The sequence below is a fragment of the Bos indicus genome, chromosome 26 (genome assembly GCF_029378745.1).
Source record: "Bos indicus isolate NIAB-ARS_2022 breed Sahiwal x Tharparkar chromosome 26, NIAB-ARS_B.indTharparkar_mat_pri_1.0, whole genome shotgun sequence".
NCBI lineage: Eukaryota > Metazoa > Chordata > Mammalia > Artiodactyla > Bovidae > Bos > Bos indicus.
In genome coordinates, this window is record NC_091785.1 from 32,431,311 (window position 1) to 32,443,985 (window position 12,675).

General features: G+C 43.5%; 1 protein-coding gene and 1 non-coding gene across 6 annotated transcripts in view; one reads left to right on the forward strand and one right to left on the reverse strand.

The window, feature by feature from the left end:
• Window positions 1-12,015, forward strand: part of ACSL5 (acyl-CoA synthetase long chain family member 5) — a 51,507-nt gene extending 39,492 nt beyond the window's left edge. For all 5 annotated transcript variants that reach the window (XM_019953016.2, XM_019953017.2, XM_019953018.2 and 2 more), the window contains 11 exons: window positions 549-683; window positions 2,074-2,208; window positions 2,737-2,832; window positions 5,728-5,800; window positions 6,078-6,166; window positions 6,694-6,810; window positions 8,688-8,831; window positions 9,503-9,604; window positions 10,089-10,160; window positions 10,863-11,009; window positions 11,750-12,015. In XM_019953016.2, coding sequence (XP_019808575.2) covers window positions 549-683; window positions 2,074-2,208; window positions 2,737-2,832; window positions 5,728-5,800; window positions 6,078-6,166; window positions 6,694-6,810; window positions 8,688-8,831; window positions 9,503-9,604; window positions 10,089-10,160; window positions 10,863-11,003 — 1,104 coding nt within the window. In that variant the 3' untranslated portion in view covers window positions 11,004-11,009; window positions 11,750-12,015. The remainder of the gene's footprint in view (window positions 1-548; window positions 684-2,073; window positions 2,209-2,736; window positions 2,833-5,727; window positions 5,801-6,077; window positions 6,167-6,693; window positions 6,811-8,687; window positions 8,832-9,502; window positions 9,605-10,088; window positions 10,161-10,862; window positions 11,010-11,749) is intronic.
• Window positions 4,301-4,373, reverse strand: TRNAG-UCC (transfer RNA glycine (anticodon UCC)). The gene has a single exon. It is a non-coding gene; the product is annotated as a tRNA-Gly (tRNA).
• Window positions 12,016-12,675: the final 660 nt, after the last annotated feature.

Below are 12,675 nucleotides of genomic sequence, written 5' to 3' on the forward strand. Positions count from 1 at the left end.
TGAGTGCTTTTTTCTTAGTGCTATGTAATGAACGGGCTCTTAGAAACGATGCCTTAGACACTCACCCAGAGCCATGGGTGGAATAGGGGTGGGCCTGCAGCCTCACAATCTGACTTACCTGTCCTGCCACCTCAGCAGAGGTGAGTGTCATCCTGTCTAGGGAGTAGGGTCTCAGAGTTCTGGGTACATGAAGTGTCAGGGGTGAGGGGGTCCAGAGAAAAGTGTGCATTTTTGTTGCTGTTCAGTCACTAAGTAGTATCTGACTCTTTGAGACCCCATGGACTGCCACCTGCCAGCCTTCCCTGTCCTTCACTGTCTCCCAGAGTTTGCTCAAAATCAAGTCCATTGAGTCGGTGATGCTATCTAGCCATCTCATCCTATGCCACCCCCTTCTCCTTTTGCCTTCAGTCTTCCAGCATCAGGGTGTTTTCCAATGAGTCAACTCTTCACATCAAAGTGCCCATTGGATGTCCTTAATTTTGTCCCAAACAGACCCGACTCAAAGAGGTTCTTTGGCTCTGAGCCCCACGCTCTGGTTTTGCTTTTAGGTCATCGTGTTCTCTTATGGAGCCAAAGTCGGATTCTTCCAAGGAGACATTCGGCTGCTGCCTGACGACATGAGGACCCTGAAGCCCACATTGTTCCCCACAGTGCCTCGACTCCTTAACAAGGTCTATGATAAGGTACTTACCTTGCTTCTGCTGGGCTGGCCCTGAGCTGTGCAGGGCTTTAGGCCTGACTACAGCTCCTAGAGACTCTGTGTTGCTAGGAACTGTGCTCCAGCTCCACCCTCACCCCCACCCCACCAGCATCCACTTACAGCCACACTTACAAATGCAGCCATGAAAAATCGTACAAATGAAACCCCCTTTCCTCTGGATGAGATTACTTGGATGTGATATGGAGAAACAGATTAATTCAGAGACTTGAGGAACCTCTCAAAATTCAGCTGACTTGGAAATTGTTACTCTGGTTCCATAACACCTGCTGGTTAGGGTGCTTCTTGCTGAGGTGCTAAGCCCATGGTAAATTTTCATATACATTCCATCATTTCATTCCTACAAAAACCCAGGAAATCACACCAACGTTTATTATCCCTAATTTACAGATGATGAGACTGAACCTTGGAGGTTAAATAGCTTGTCCAGAGTCAGGTCTAATAAGGAGATGAGCCAAAATTTCATGGCCTCATGACAGATTTAGCTGTTATTGATCTCTGCTCTGTTTTTCATTAAGGTTAGGAAAATGGTGATTTTTCTAATCCAAGCATTTCTCTTGCCTTCATTAGCTGAGAGTCTTCCAGGAAGGCACAAATATTTGATTTTTTCCCCCTTTATTTATCAGTCTTGAAAATAATGCACTGGTGTCCCAGTGACCTTCAAAACTGGTCAGTGAAAAATTTTCTTTGTAATATTATGATACTATATAACATACATACATATGATCCTAAATCAAAAGCCCTAACAGGTACAGAATCAGCTGTTTCATCAGTACTCCCGGGTAACTTTGTAGATAGATGCTACCTTTTGGGGACATGCTGTATTAATTGTCAAGGTTTTTTGCTAAGGACAAGGAATTTGGAGGAGCTGGAGCTTTGTGTGTGTGTATGAACTTCACTTCTTTGTTAGCATGAACTTTCATCATTATTCAGCATACCAGTGCATGAATAAGAGTCACTTTCTTTTGATGCTGCTGCTGCTGTTGCTAAGTCACTTCAGTCGTGTCCAACTCTGTGCGACCCCATAGACGGCAGCCCACCAGGCTCCCCCGTCCCTGGGATTCTCCAGGCAAGAACACTGGAGTGGGTTGCCATTTCCTTCTCCAAGGCATGAAAGTGAAAAGTGAAAGTGAAGTCGCTCAGTCGTGTCCGACCCTCAGCAACCCCGTAGACTGCAGCCTACCAGGCTCCTCCGTCCATGGGATTCTCCAGGCAAGAGTACTGGAGTGGGCTGCCATTGCCTTCTCCGCTTTTGATGCTAGGAAGCGCTATCTCTTGTTTGTTGATGAATGGCTTTGGTGAGTATCCAGTAGGTTTCCAACTAAGAGGAGCTGTCACTCCTCTCACTCCTGCAGGTACAAAATGAAGCCAAGACACCCTTGAAGAAGTTCTTGTTGAACTTAGCTGTTGCCAGTAAATTCCGTGAAGTGAAAAGGGGTATCATCAGACGTGACAGTCTGTGGGACAAGCTCATCTTTGGAAAGATCCAGGTATGCTGGGTAGATCCTGATGGAGCCAGGTATGTGTCTGGGCTGCCCTCAGCTTCAGCATACTTTGCTTTTCCTTTGATGGTCAAGCGTCTCTTTAACTGGAGACCCTTTGGCACTTTCTGCGTTCACTCAGCCTTTTGAGATCTCTCTCAGACAACGTTGTCACTAAAGGGATTTGGCTGAAATACAGAAAGTGGATTTTTCTTAGGTTCTAGCTCTTTCATTCTCTTGGGTGGTCTGTTGAGAGTCCTAAGTAATTTGAAAGATCCAACAATACAAATTACCTGAGGAAATGTAAAAAAAAAAAAAAAATGCAGGTCTGGTTCCCGCTGTGGATGGTGGTTACCATAAGAGCCAACACTTTAAGTTCTTTTCTACAATGATGGACCCTTTCTAAGTGCTGTGTGAATTAATGAGTTTAATCCTTATGACAACACTGGATAAGTAGGCTATTCTGCCCATTTTGCAATGCAGGAGACTAAAGCCGAGGGAATAGTTTTCAGCGGGTCTTTTGTTTCTATTAAACAGGAAAGCCTGGGTGGGAAGGTTCGGTTACTGATCACCGGAGCTGCCCCCATCTCACCTCCCGTCTTGACGTTCCTCCGGGCAGCACTGGGATGTCTGGTAGGCCAAGTACTTTTTTTAAAAAAAATTTTTATTAGGGTGTAGGTGCTTTACAATGTTGTGTTAGTTTATGCTGTACAGCAAAGTGAATTCGTTATATATATCCATACATCACCTCTTCTTTCCTTCCCATTCAGGCAATAGGCACCTTTTTGGGATGATAGCTAATTTCACTTTTGCACAAGTAAAACTCACTATTTAAATAAAAATGAAAACACAAATGAAAAGTGCCAAGGAGAAAGTCAGCCAGAAACTCAAAGTCAAGAGAAAATATCCTTCCAGTCACTGCTTAATGCATCTGTATACAGAAACCTTGACACAAACAGCATCAATGTTAACAAAACTTTGCCATTTGCAGCAGTGTGAATGGGCTTGGAGGGCATTATGCCAAGTGAAATGAATCAGACAAAGACAAATTCTATGTGACGTCACTTATGTGTGGAATCTAAAAAATGCAACAGACTAATGAATGTAATAAAAAAGAATCAGGCTCACAGATACAGAGAACAAAGTCCAAGTGGTAGGTAAGGGCAATTTAGGGGTAGGAGGGTAAGAGGTACAAACAGTTAGGTGCAAAGTGAGTTAGAGGATATTGTTATATGGGAAATACATCTGATGTTTTATAATAACTATAAATGGAGTATCATCTTTAAAAAATGACATCCGTGTTCTAATATACTTGTTAAGCAGTGCTCGCCCCGTCCATATTGATCCTAGTCAAATAAACATCATTTTAATGGTTTTGTAATCATTTATTGAATGTACCCAAATAACTAGTCTCCTGTTGATGCGTGTTAAGTCATTTCAGTCGTGTCCAACTCTTGACTCTTACAGACCCTATGAACTGTAGCCAACCAGCCTCCTCTGTCCATGGGGTTCTTTAGGCAAGAATACTGGACTGGATTGTCATGCCCTCCTCCAGGGGATCTTCCCAACCCAGGGATTGAACCTGTGTTTCTTACATTTCCTGCATTGGCAGGTGGATTCTTTACACTTGTGCTACCTAGGAAACCCAGTTTCCTATTGATAGACATCATTTTTTTTTTTGCTGTTATAATCAATGAGATGATAAGGATATTTGTGCATATTTATGCAACTATCAATTTAGGATAAATCTTTGCAAGTGGGAATTATTGGGCCAAAGTATATGAGTTTTTTTTACATGTTAATGTTAATGCTCACACTTCCTCAGAAGGGTCTTGTCTTTCTTATACATTCCTGCAAATAAAGCACAAGTCCTGATAGCCCCACCTTCTTGCTAGTGATAGATGTTTTCAGTCATTTAAATCTTAGCCAAATAGATACTTGAAAAATCTTATTACAGCTTTGTTTCTTTTATTAACACCAAATATCTTTTGGGGGGCTCTTTTTTCCCTTGCCTTCATCGCATTGAACTGTCACAGATGTGTTTAATAGTATTTGTGGGGTTTTGTGTGTTTGGCTGCACTATGAGGCACGCAGATCCTAGTTCCCCAATCAGGGACTGAACCCGAGACCTCTGCATTGGAAGTGCAGAGTCTTAACCACTAGACCACCAGGGAACTCCCTAAACATCCTTTCTATTGTTTACTGGCACTTGTATTGCTTTCATGAATTACTACATTACCTCCTCATAGAAAAAAGAGCAAAGGAGAGTTCGGTTCTCTTTCACCTTGCTTTCTAAGAATTCGAATAGTAATAAAATCAATCTTTGTTGTGTTACAAGTGTATGTCCTAGTCTCATCTTTTGCGCTGTGTATTGCTAGATAAAAGTTTTAAATGTTTTTGCACTGAGTCACCTTTTTTATGTGGTTTTATAAGAGCTTAGACCTTAGGCTTCCTGACCCAACCCTCAATATTGCATAAAACTGTTTTCACCCAGATTTTCTGGTAACCTTGTGGTTTTACCTTTTTTCAATTAAGTCTCTGCTCCATCTGGAATTTAGTAAAAGGGCTTGAGTACAGATAGTCTCATATTTTCCCCCTCGATGGCTAACTAGTTCATTCTTTCAGCCAACACGCACAGTATGAATGAAGCAAACAGCCTTGTCCTCATCAAGTACCACCTATGTGTATAACTGTCTTCACAACAGATTCTGAATTGATGCCAAGGCCAGAGTTCCTCTTTCTTCCTTTCCTTCCTTTCCCTCAGCTCCTAACACCCATAGATCAGAAGGCCCTATGTCATATCCCTCCCAGAAATGCCTTCCTCTCTTCCAGCAGCTCTGCCTGGGACAGACCCCATCTCCACTTCAGACTGTGCATGTGTTTCCCCACAGCCCCTCTCCAGTCAAGGTTATCCTTTATACCAGCAGTTGGTCTGTGCTACAGACCAAATCTGGCCTGTTCCCTCTATTTGTAAATAAAGTCTTGGTGGAACACAGCCATACTTATTTATTTATGTATTGTCTACTGCCACTTTGGTGCTATATTGGCAGAGATGAGTCATTGACATAGAGACCAAATGGCTCATACAGTCAAATATATTCACTCTCTGGTCTTATATACAGAAGTTTGCCAACCCCTGTTTTACACCATAGCTATTTCCCTTAAAAGATACTTCTCACTTTCTTTAGCTCCTTCAGTAGCATGCCCTTGCCTAGGTTCAAGTCCAGTTGCCATTGGATTGCATGTCACTTAATGAATAACTCTCTTTTCCCCATCAGCTTGTAGTGCCACATTTCCCGAAGTATAGTATGTTTCCATACTTTGGTCAATTTCTGGACCCTTTTGGTTTTTTAGTGAATCCACAGTTGCAAAGACCCAGCAGCTCAGGCTCTCACGAATCCAAGGTTTTAGGACACTAAGTGTCCTCCAGCTCTCAGACACCTTGCTTTCTTCATGTCTGGCCATAGGGCATGGCCAGCTCCTGCTATATCTTGAGTGACTCTCAAAGCCCTTCTTTGGTTCACACAGGTGTTTGAAGCTTATGGTCAAACAGAATGCACTGCTGGCTGTACAGTTACATTACCTGGGGATTGGAAATCAGGTAGGTTCTTTGTTTACTGGACAGTGGGTGCAATGGCTGGGTGAACAGTTCTAGATAAACTAGGATTTGGGTGTTTAGATAGCCTCAATACTCTGGATGAATGTGGCAGATCCTAAATCTAAGGGTTGGTCCAGGCTTTTCTATCTCGACTGTCTGGCACTGCCAAATGACTTTTCAGTTTTATTCTTCTAGAGTTAATCCATAAATATCTCTCAAACATGGCTGGAGTTATCACCATTTCCCAGTATCCTGGCTGATTCATTGTGGTGTGTTCTAGGCCACGTTGGAGTCCCCATGGCTTGCAATCATGTGAAGCTGGAAGATGTACCTGATATGAACTACTTTGCTGTGAACAATGAAGGAGAGGCAAGTAGGCTGTGCCCAGCAGTCCTTTTTACATAATCGTGGTGGGGATGTGTGTATCAGAAAAAGCACACACTTGTGAGCAAGTTTGTGTTTGGTTCTTTCGAGAATTTTAGGACTTCAATGTCTTGGAGTCTAACTTTGTCCCCCACAATAGAAATTAAAATCCGGCGCTCTTCATTAGTGTCATTGGTATTAGTCAATCAGTTGTGTCCGACTCTTTGCAACCCCACGGACTGTAGCTCACCAGTCTCCTCTGTCCATGGCATTCTCCAGGCAAGAATACTAGAGTGGATAGCCATTCCCTGCTCCAGGAGATCTTCAATCCCAACCCAGGGATTGAACTCGTGTTCCCCACATTGCAGGCAGATCCTTTACCATCTGACCCACTAGGGAAGCCAGTGTTCCTCATACGTATAGTGGAAGCGTCAAATGAATCAAGGTGGCAGGAAAAAAAAAGACGAAAGGCGGGAGTAGGTGTTTGTAGCAGCCTTTGCTGTTGTCACCATCGCCTCCCAACTTCTGTACAGATCTGCATCAGGGGCCACAACGTGTTCAAAGGATACCTGAAGGAGCCCGAGAAGACACAGGAAACCTTGGACGAGGATGGCTGGCTTCACACAGGAGACATTGGTCGCTGGCTCCCGGTGAGTGTTTCTTCAAAACTTCTGGGTGTCCCTTAACGAGGGAATAGACTTGCTCAAAATGAAAGTCGCTCAGTCATGTCCGACTCTTTGCGACCCCATGGACTGTAGCCTGCCAGGCTCCTCTGTCCATGGAATTCTCCAGGCAAGAATACTGGAGTGGGTTGCCATTCCTTTCTCCAGGGGATCATCCCAACCCAGGGATTGAACCCAAGTCTCCTGCATTGCAGGCAGATTCTTTACCACCATCTGTGCTACCAGGAAAGCCCAAGAATACTGGAGTGGGTACCTTTCTTTCCCTTCTCCAGGGGATCTTCCTGACCCAGGAATCCAACCGGCATCTCCTGCATTGCAGGCAGATTCTTTACCAACTGAGATCCCAGGGAAGCCTGGATACCATGAATGACTTGCTCAAAGATAGGGAAAAATTTGGTGACTTTTCCAAAGAAGTGTAGTAATGTATTTTGTTGTTGTTGTGAGTTTTACTCTTCTTGTGGCAGAAAAAACTCAAGATAACTCCATGGGCCTGTAGTGTTTGCCTTTTATAGGGATACATATTTTTTCCCCCACTTAATATGCAGACACATCAAAATGAGGGGGCAGGATTTCTAAGCCAGGTGTATGCAGAGACTAGTTTTTGCCTCTCAGTGACCTTCACAGCCTCTCTTGGTGAAAGCAGACTGAGACTGTCTTTAAATCATAGCTTGCTGACAAAAAATCAGCAGTAAGTAGTCTCTGTAAACCCCATCTGTTTTCCTAGGAAGAGAGGAAATTCTTGCATAGTAATGATGGTGCCTTAGAACCCCTGAAGGGAATTTTCATGAGCTTTCCTCTCTGGAAAGTTTTTGTCTCTTATGTGCTGGGGGAGTGGGAACGTAACCAGATTTAAAACCCCCTTCTTGCTCAATATTCTCAAGATTTAAGTGATATTCAAGGAATGTTTGACAACAAAATCTCCAAGAACACTGGTCCTAATAATGTATTTTATAGATTTGGGTATTATGGTAACATGTCTGTGTCTGTATGGTAAGAGTTCTCAGGTCTAATAAGCCCAAAGTATAGGCAATAGATGTGTTTTCACACTAGAATTATAAAGGGCTGAGCTTTATTCATCACTTTCAGATAATGTCTGTTAGGCTGAGCTGGTGGTTAATTTCTGGAGTTGGCCTTGCTGATGGTTCCAGGATTGGTTCAGTCTATTGCCCTATTTCGGGTGTGATCATGTGGACCGTATTTGCCACTTGTTCCAGTTCTACAATTCAAATCCCTAAAAACCTATGCTCCTCAAATCAATTAGCCCAGAGATAGAACCTGCAAGTGACCTCTGGTGGCTGGTCAGAGAGCTCTCCCTGGCTGTTCCTGTCCTAACAAGCGCAATTACTGACTTGTTTGATTAGCAGTGGCACAGTGGAGCTGTACAGACTGCTCCTGGATTTAAAAGCGATAGAGAAAAGGGAGACAAGGAGGGGAAGATCATTCTAAAGTCTAAATAAAAGATAACACCTTCCCTGTTCCCAAGAGTGCTGGAATGAAGTAATTGGAAATTAATTTACTGGATATTAAGAGCTGCAAAATTTCTTTTTTGGATGAGGCAACCATGTGCATAATCCCAGTGGGTACAGGGGACTTTTTCTGAGGCTGCCCACTGACTCTTCACAGACACAGTATAGACAGGTTTTGTGGAAGGCTGCATCCCTCCCCTTTCCCCAAAGCCAAAAAGAGAAATGAAAGATTGTCCAAAAGTCAATGGAGAGGTCAAGTTTTAAAGGGAAGATTAAAAACAAAAAAAGGAAGATTACCTCTGATTTCACCTTGCTCTTCACTGACATCCCTCAATAGGCTCAGAAACACTGATGCTGTTGTCTTTCTGTCTGCTGCAGAACGGAACTCTGAAGGTCATCGACCGAAAAAAGAACATTTTCAAGCTGGCCCAAGGAGAATACATTGCTCCAGAGAAGATAGAAACTGTCTACATCAGGAGTAGTCTGGTGTCGCAGATTTTTGTACATGGGGAAAGCTTACAGGTAACATACATTTCTTAACAATCACCAGTTTTATAAACACTGTGCTTAAACTTGGCTTCTTGGGAGTGCGGGAGGATTGATATGCAGAGGTCAGAGTTGCTTTAAGCTTAATATTGAGCACCATTTCTTTTTGAACAATCACATTTGAATGGAACATTTTTGTAGAGATGTTAAGTGGGAAAATGAGATTAGAGTTCCATGAGGGTTTGAAATATATTTTGAGAAAATAGTAGGATTCCGTTCAGTTCAGTTGCTCAGTCATGTCCTACTCTTTGTGACCCCATGGACTGCAGCACACCAGGCTTCCCTGTCCTTCACCAACTCCCAGAGCTTGCTCAAACTCATGTCCATCGAGTCGGTGATGCCATCCAACCATCTCATTCTCTGTCGTCCCCTTCTCCTCCTGCCTTCAATCTTTCCCAGCATCAGGGTCTTTTTCAAGGAGTCAGATATTCGCATCAGGGAGCTTCAGCTTCAGCATCAGTCCTTCCAATGAATATTCAGGACTGATTTTCTTTAGGATGGACTGTTTTGATCTTGCTGTCCAAGGGACTCCAGCCCTGAATGTCAGGCTTGGGAACCATCATGTATTAGGGAGATGTAACGCTGCCTTCTTTGCCCCACTAGGGGGCAGTGCTGCGCTAGTTCACATGCCTTTATTTCCTTTCCAGTCATTCCTAGTGGGAGTGGTGGTTCCTGACCCAGATGCACTTCCCCCATTTGCAGCCAAGATTGGGGTAAAGGGCTCTATTGAAGAACTGTGTCAAAACCAAGTAAGTCTCAGTCAGGAAAGCCTATGCACACCCATGGGCCCATCATGGGAGGGGGATTCCCTGTTCTCCCACCCTTCAACTTGGGCACCCACGGTTTCCCGGAACCTCCTCGCTGGAAGAACAGACTCTTGCTGTGTCTGTACTGGCTGGTTTTATTAGACTGGAAGATGGGATGTGGAGTTTAAAAATAACTACCAAAATCACTATTCTTTTTATAGTAAGATGTGCATTGTGAAAAAATTAATTGGAAAATGAGGAATTAAATAATGCCATCCAGAGAAAACCCCTGTTACCATTTAGGTTTGCTTTTTCTTCTCATTATTTTCTTTGAGCAACATTTAGATATCACACATTCTTGCGCATACCCCTACATCCTGCTTTTATCCTGATGAGTTTAGTTGGTGTTTTGAATTGGTTCCTGCTCAGCCTTTTCTTTAGGCTCTTTTTCAACAGCCAGTCTCTAAGCTATGTTTTATATTCCTAGACTATAAAGAAAGCCATATTAGAAGACATGCATAAAATTGGGATAGACGGTGGCCTTAAATCCTTTGAACAGGTATGTATTACTCATGTTATCCTGCCCTCTCAAGTCACACTAGAAAGTGTTCAAGTTTGCATTTATAATGGGGTCAAGAAGTTCAGTTTCCAAGGAACTGACCTCAGTGGTACTGTTAACCCATTGATGACAAATGGCAGTGACTTTTGCATTCATTTTTGTAGTCCCTCTACGCTGTTCATTATTCATTCTCCTTCTCCACTCATGTCTTTCCCAAATTATTAGTGTGAGAATGGGCATATGTTACTATTCTCCTAACCCTCCCACGTCATCATGCCACTTCTGTAAGAGAAAAGATTCTTCGAGTTTCCTCGCGTAGCATTTATTTTTCATTTAGTTTTGACCGAGCTGGGTCTCTGTTGCTGTGTGGGCTTCCTCTAGTTGCGGCGAGTGGGGCTACTCCCAAGTTGTGGTGGATAGACTTTCCACTGTGGAGGTGGCCCCTCTCGTTGTGCGGCACTGGCTTTCGGGCACACAGGCTCCAGTAGCTGTGGCATATGGACTCAGCGGTCACGGAAACAGGCTTAGTTGCTCCACCGCATATGGAATCTTCCCAGACCAGGGATGGAACCCGTGTCCCCTGCATTGGCAGGCAGATTCTTAACCACTGGACCACCAGGGAAGTCCCACATAGCATTTAGAAGGGCTCCGCAGAACAGCCCGGATCACTAATAAATGTGCGTACGTGTGTACCTCTTCCAGGTCAAATGCATCCATCTACATCCAGAGCCATTTTCCATTGAAAATGGACTCTTGACACCAACCTTGAAAGCAAAGCGGGGAGACCTTGCCAAGCACTTTGGAACTCAAATCAAGAGTCTGTATGAGAACACCCAGGAGTAGGTTAAGGTACTTAACAGCTGCAAGGGGCCCATAAGTATCCTGCCTTGTAGGAATGTGGATTTAAAACTAATCTTACGTTCATTTTCTTTTTGTCTTTCCTCCTGTTGTTTTACCTACTAAATTATAAAACCATAATTTTGGGGCTTTTAAAAAATATTCAGTTAGAGATTATTTAGTTCAGACTTAGCCTTGAACTAAATAACTCTTGTCTTTCCCATCTTAAACGTTGCTTAGATGACATCTTAGGTGTTAGGACTGCTTTTATCAAGTCACCTTCCTTCAAGGTCCATCCGTACAGAATCTTTGTTCCTGCCTTGTGAAATCCAGCCTTTATAGGTGATAACGTTCAGGGGCCAAAGTGACCCATTGAGACTTTTTCCTTGTTTTATAGTTAACTTAACTCATTGGTGGTCTCAATATTTAGAGTTTCCAATGTTCAAATTAAGAGACCTTTAAGTTCTAAGGAACTTAAGAACATAGTTTCTAACTATTTCATAAAACCCCTAAAATTAAGTAGAGTTTTAAGCTATAACAATATTAATCATGTTTATGAGACAGATTTCTTCTATGTCCTTCTGTGTTCACTAAAGTCTGTGTCCAAAAGGGAAGAATTTGATCCCACTGAGCATTTCCTAAAGTCTCTAGTTTGGGAGAATGTAAAACTGGGCCTGTGACACTGTGCCCGAAAAGAATGTTCTGAGGGTGTTTTCCACAGTATACCTGGTGACCGAATCTATTCCCAACAGTTTGCTGCTGAGCTGGAAGCTGTGGGTAAAGGAGCTGAAACCCACGTCAAGTGCAGCTTTCCAGTAAATGAAGGAAGCACTGAGTAGCAACCTCCCGAACTGGGAATGAAGGCATGAAGCCTGCACAGCAGCCGTATCTCCTGGGAAGGAATCGACTGATCTTTCATCCCGACTCCACTTCCTGCTGTACCTTACCCGCCTTCAACACGTATTGATATCGTCTGAAAATACAAGGTGTTAAGAATAAACTATTGCAGAGAACTGAATTTGTGGTGTGTTTCCTCATGGATCATGAAGAGAGTCAGCCTTAGACAAGGGTTCCTTGACAATCACGGAAGCTAGTGGCTCTCAAACTTGGCTATGTACTAGAATTACCTGGGAGTTTAAAAAGATACCAATGCCTGTGTGACACTTCATGGATTCTGGTTAACCTGGCCAGGGGTACAGTGTGGGCAATGGGATTTTTTTAAAGGTCCCTAGGTGATTCTAGAACGTCACCATGTTTGATAGCTACTGAAGGAAATGACCTTGAGGATTAGGCCTTCTGTCCAACAGCTGTGAATAAAAAAATACCAAAGCCTGACTCCAGCTGAGCACAGTTGGTGCTCTTTCTCCTTTATCATTCATGTAGTCTTGAAGAGTGTTCCTTTCTGGTCTTTCTAGACCCTGAGCCCAGAAGAGCTATCCTGGGATACTGAGACAGAAGGGAAGGCAGGAATGAGCTTCCCTGCATGTCCTAGCTCCTGCTGTCTCCTTGACCTCCTTTCCCACTACCCCCTCAGTCATTCCAGCTAAACCCACACTAGCTGCCTTCCTGTCCTCAGACATGCCAGGCACATTCTAGCCTGTTGTTCTGCCTAAAGTGCAGACGCTCCCAGAGACACACGACTTGTCCCCTCATATGCTTTAAATGTCACCTCCATCAG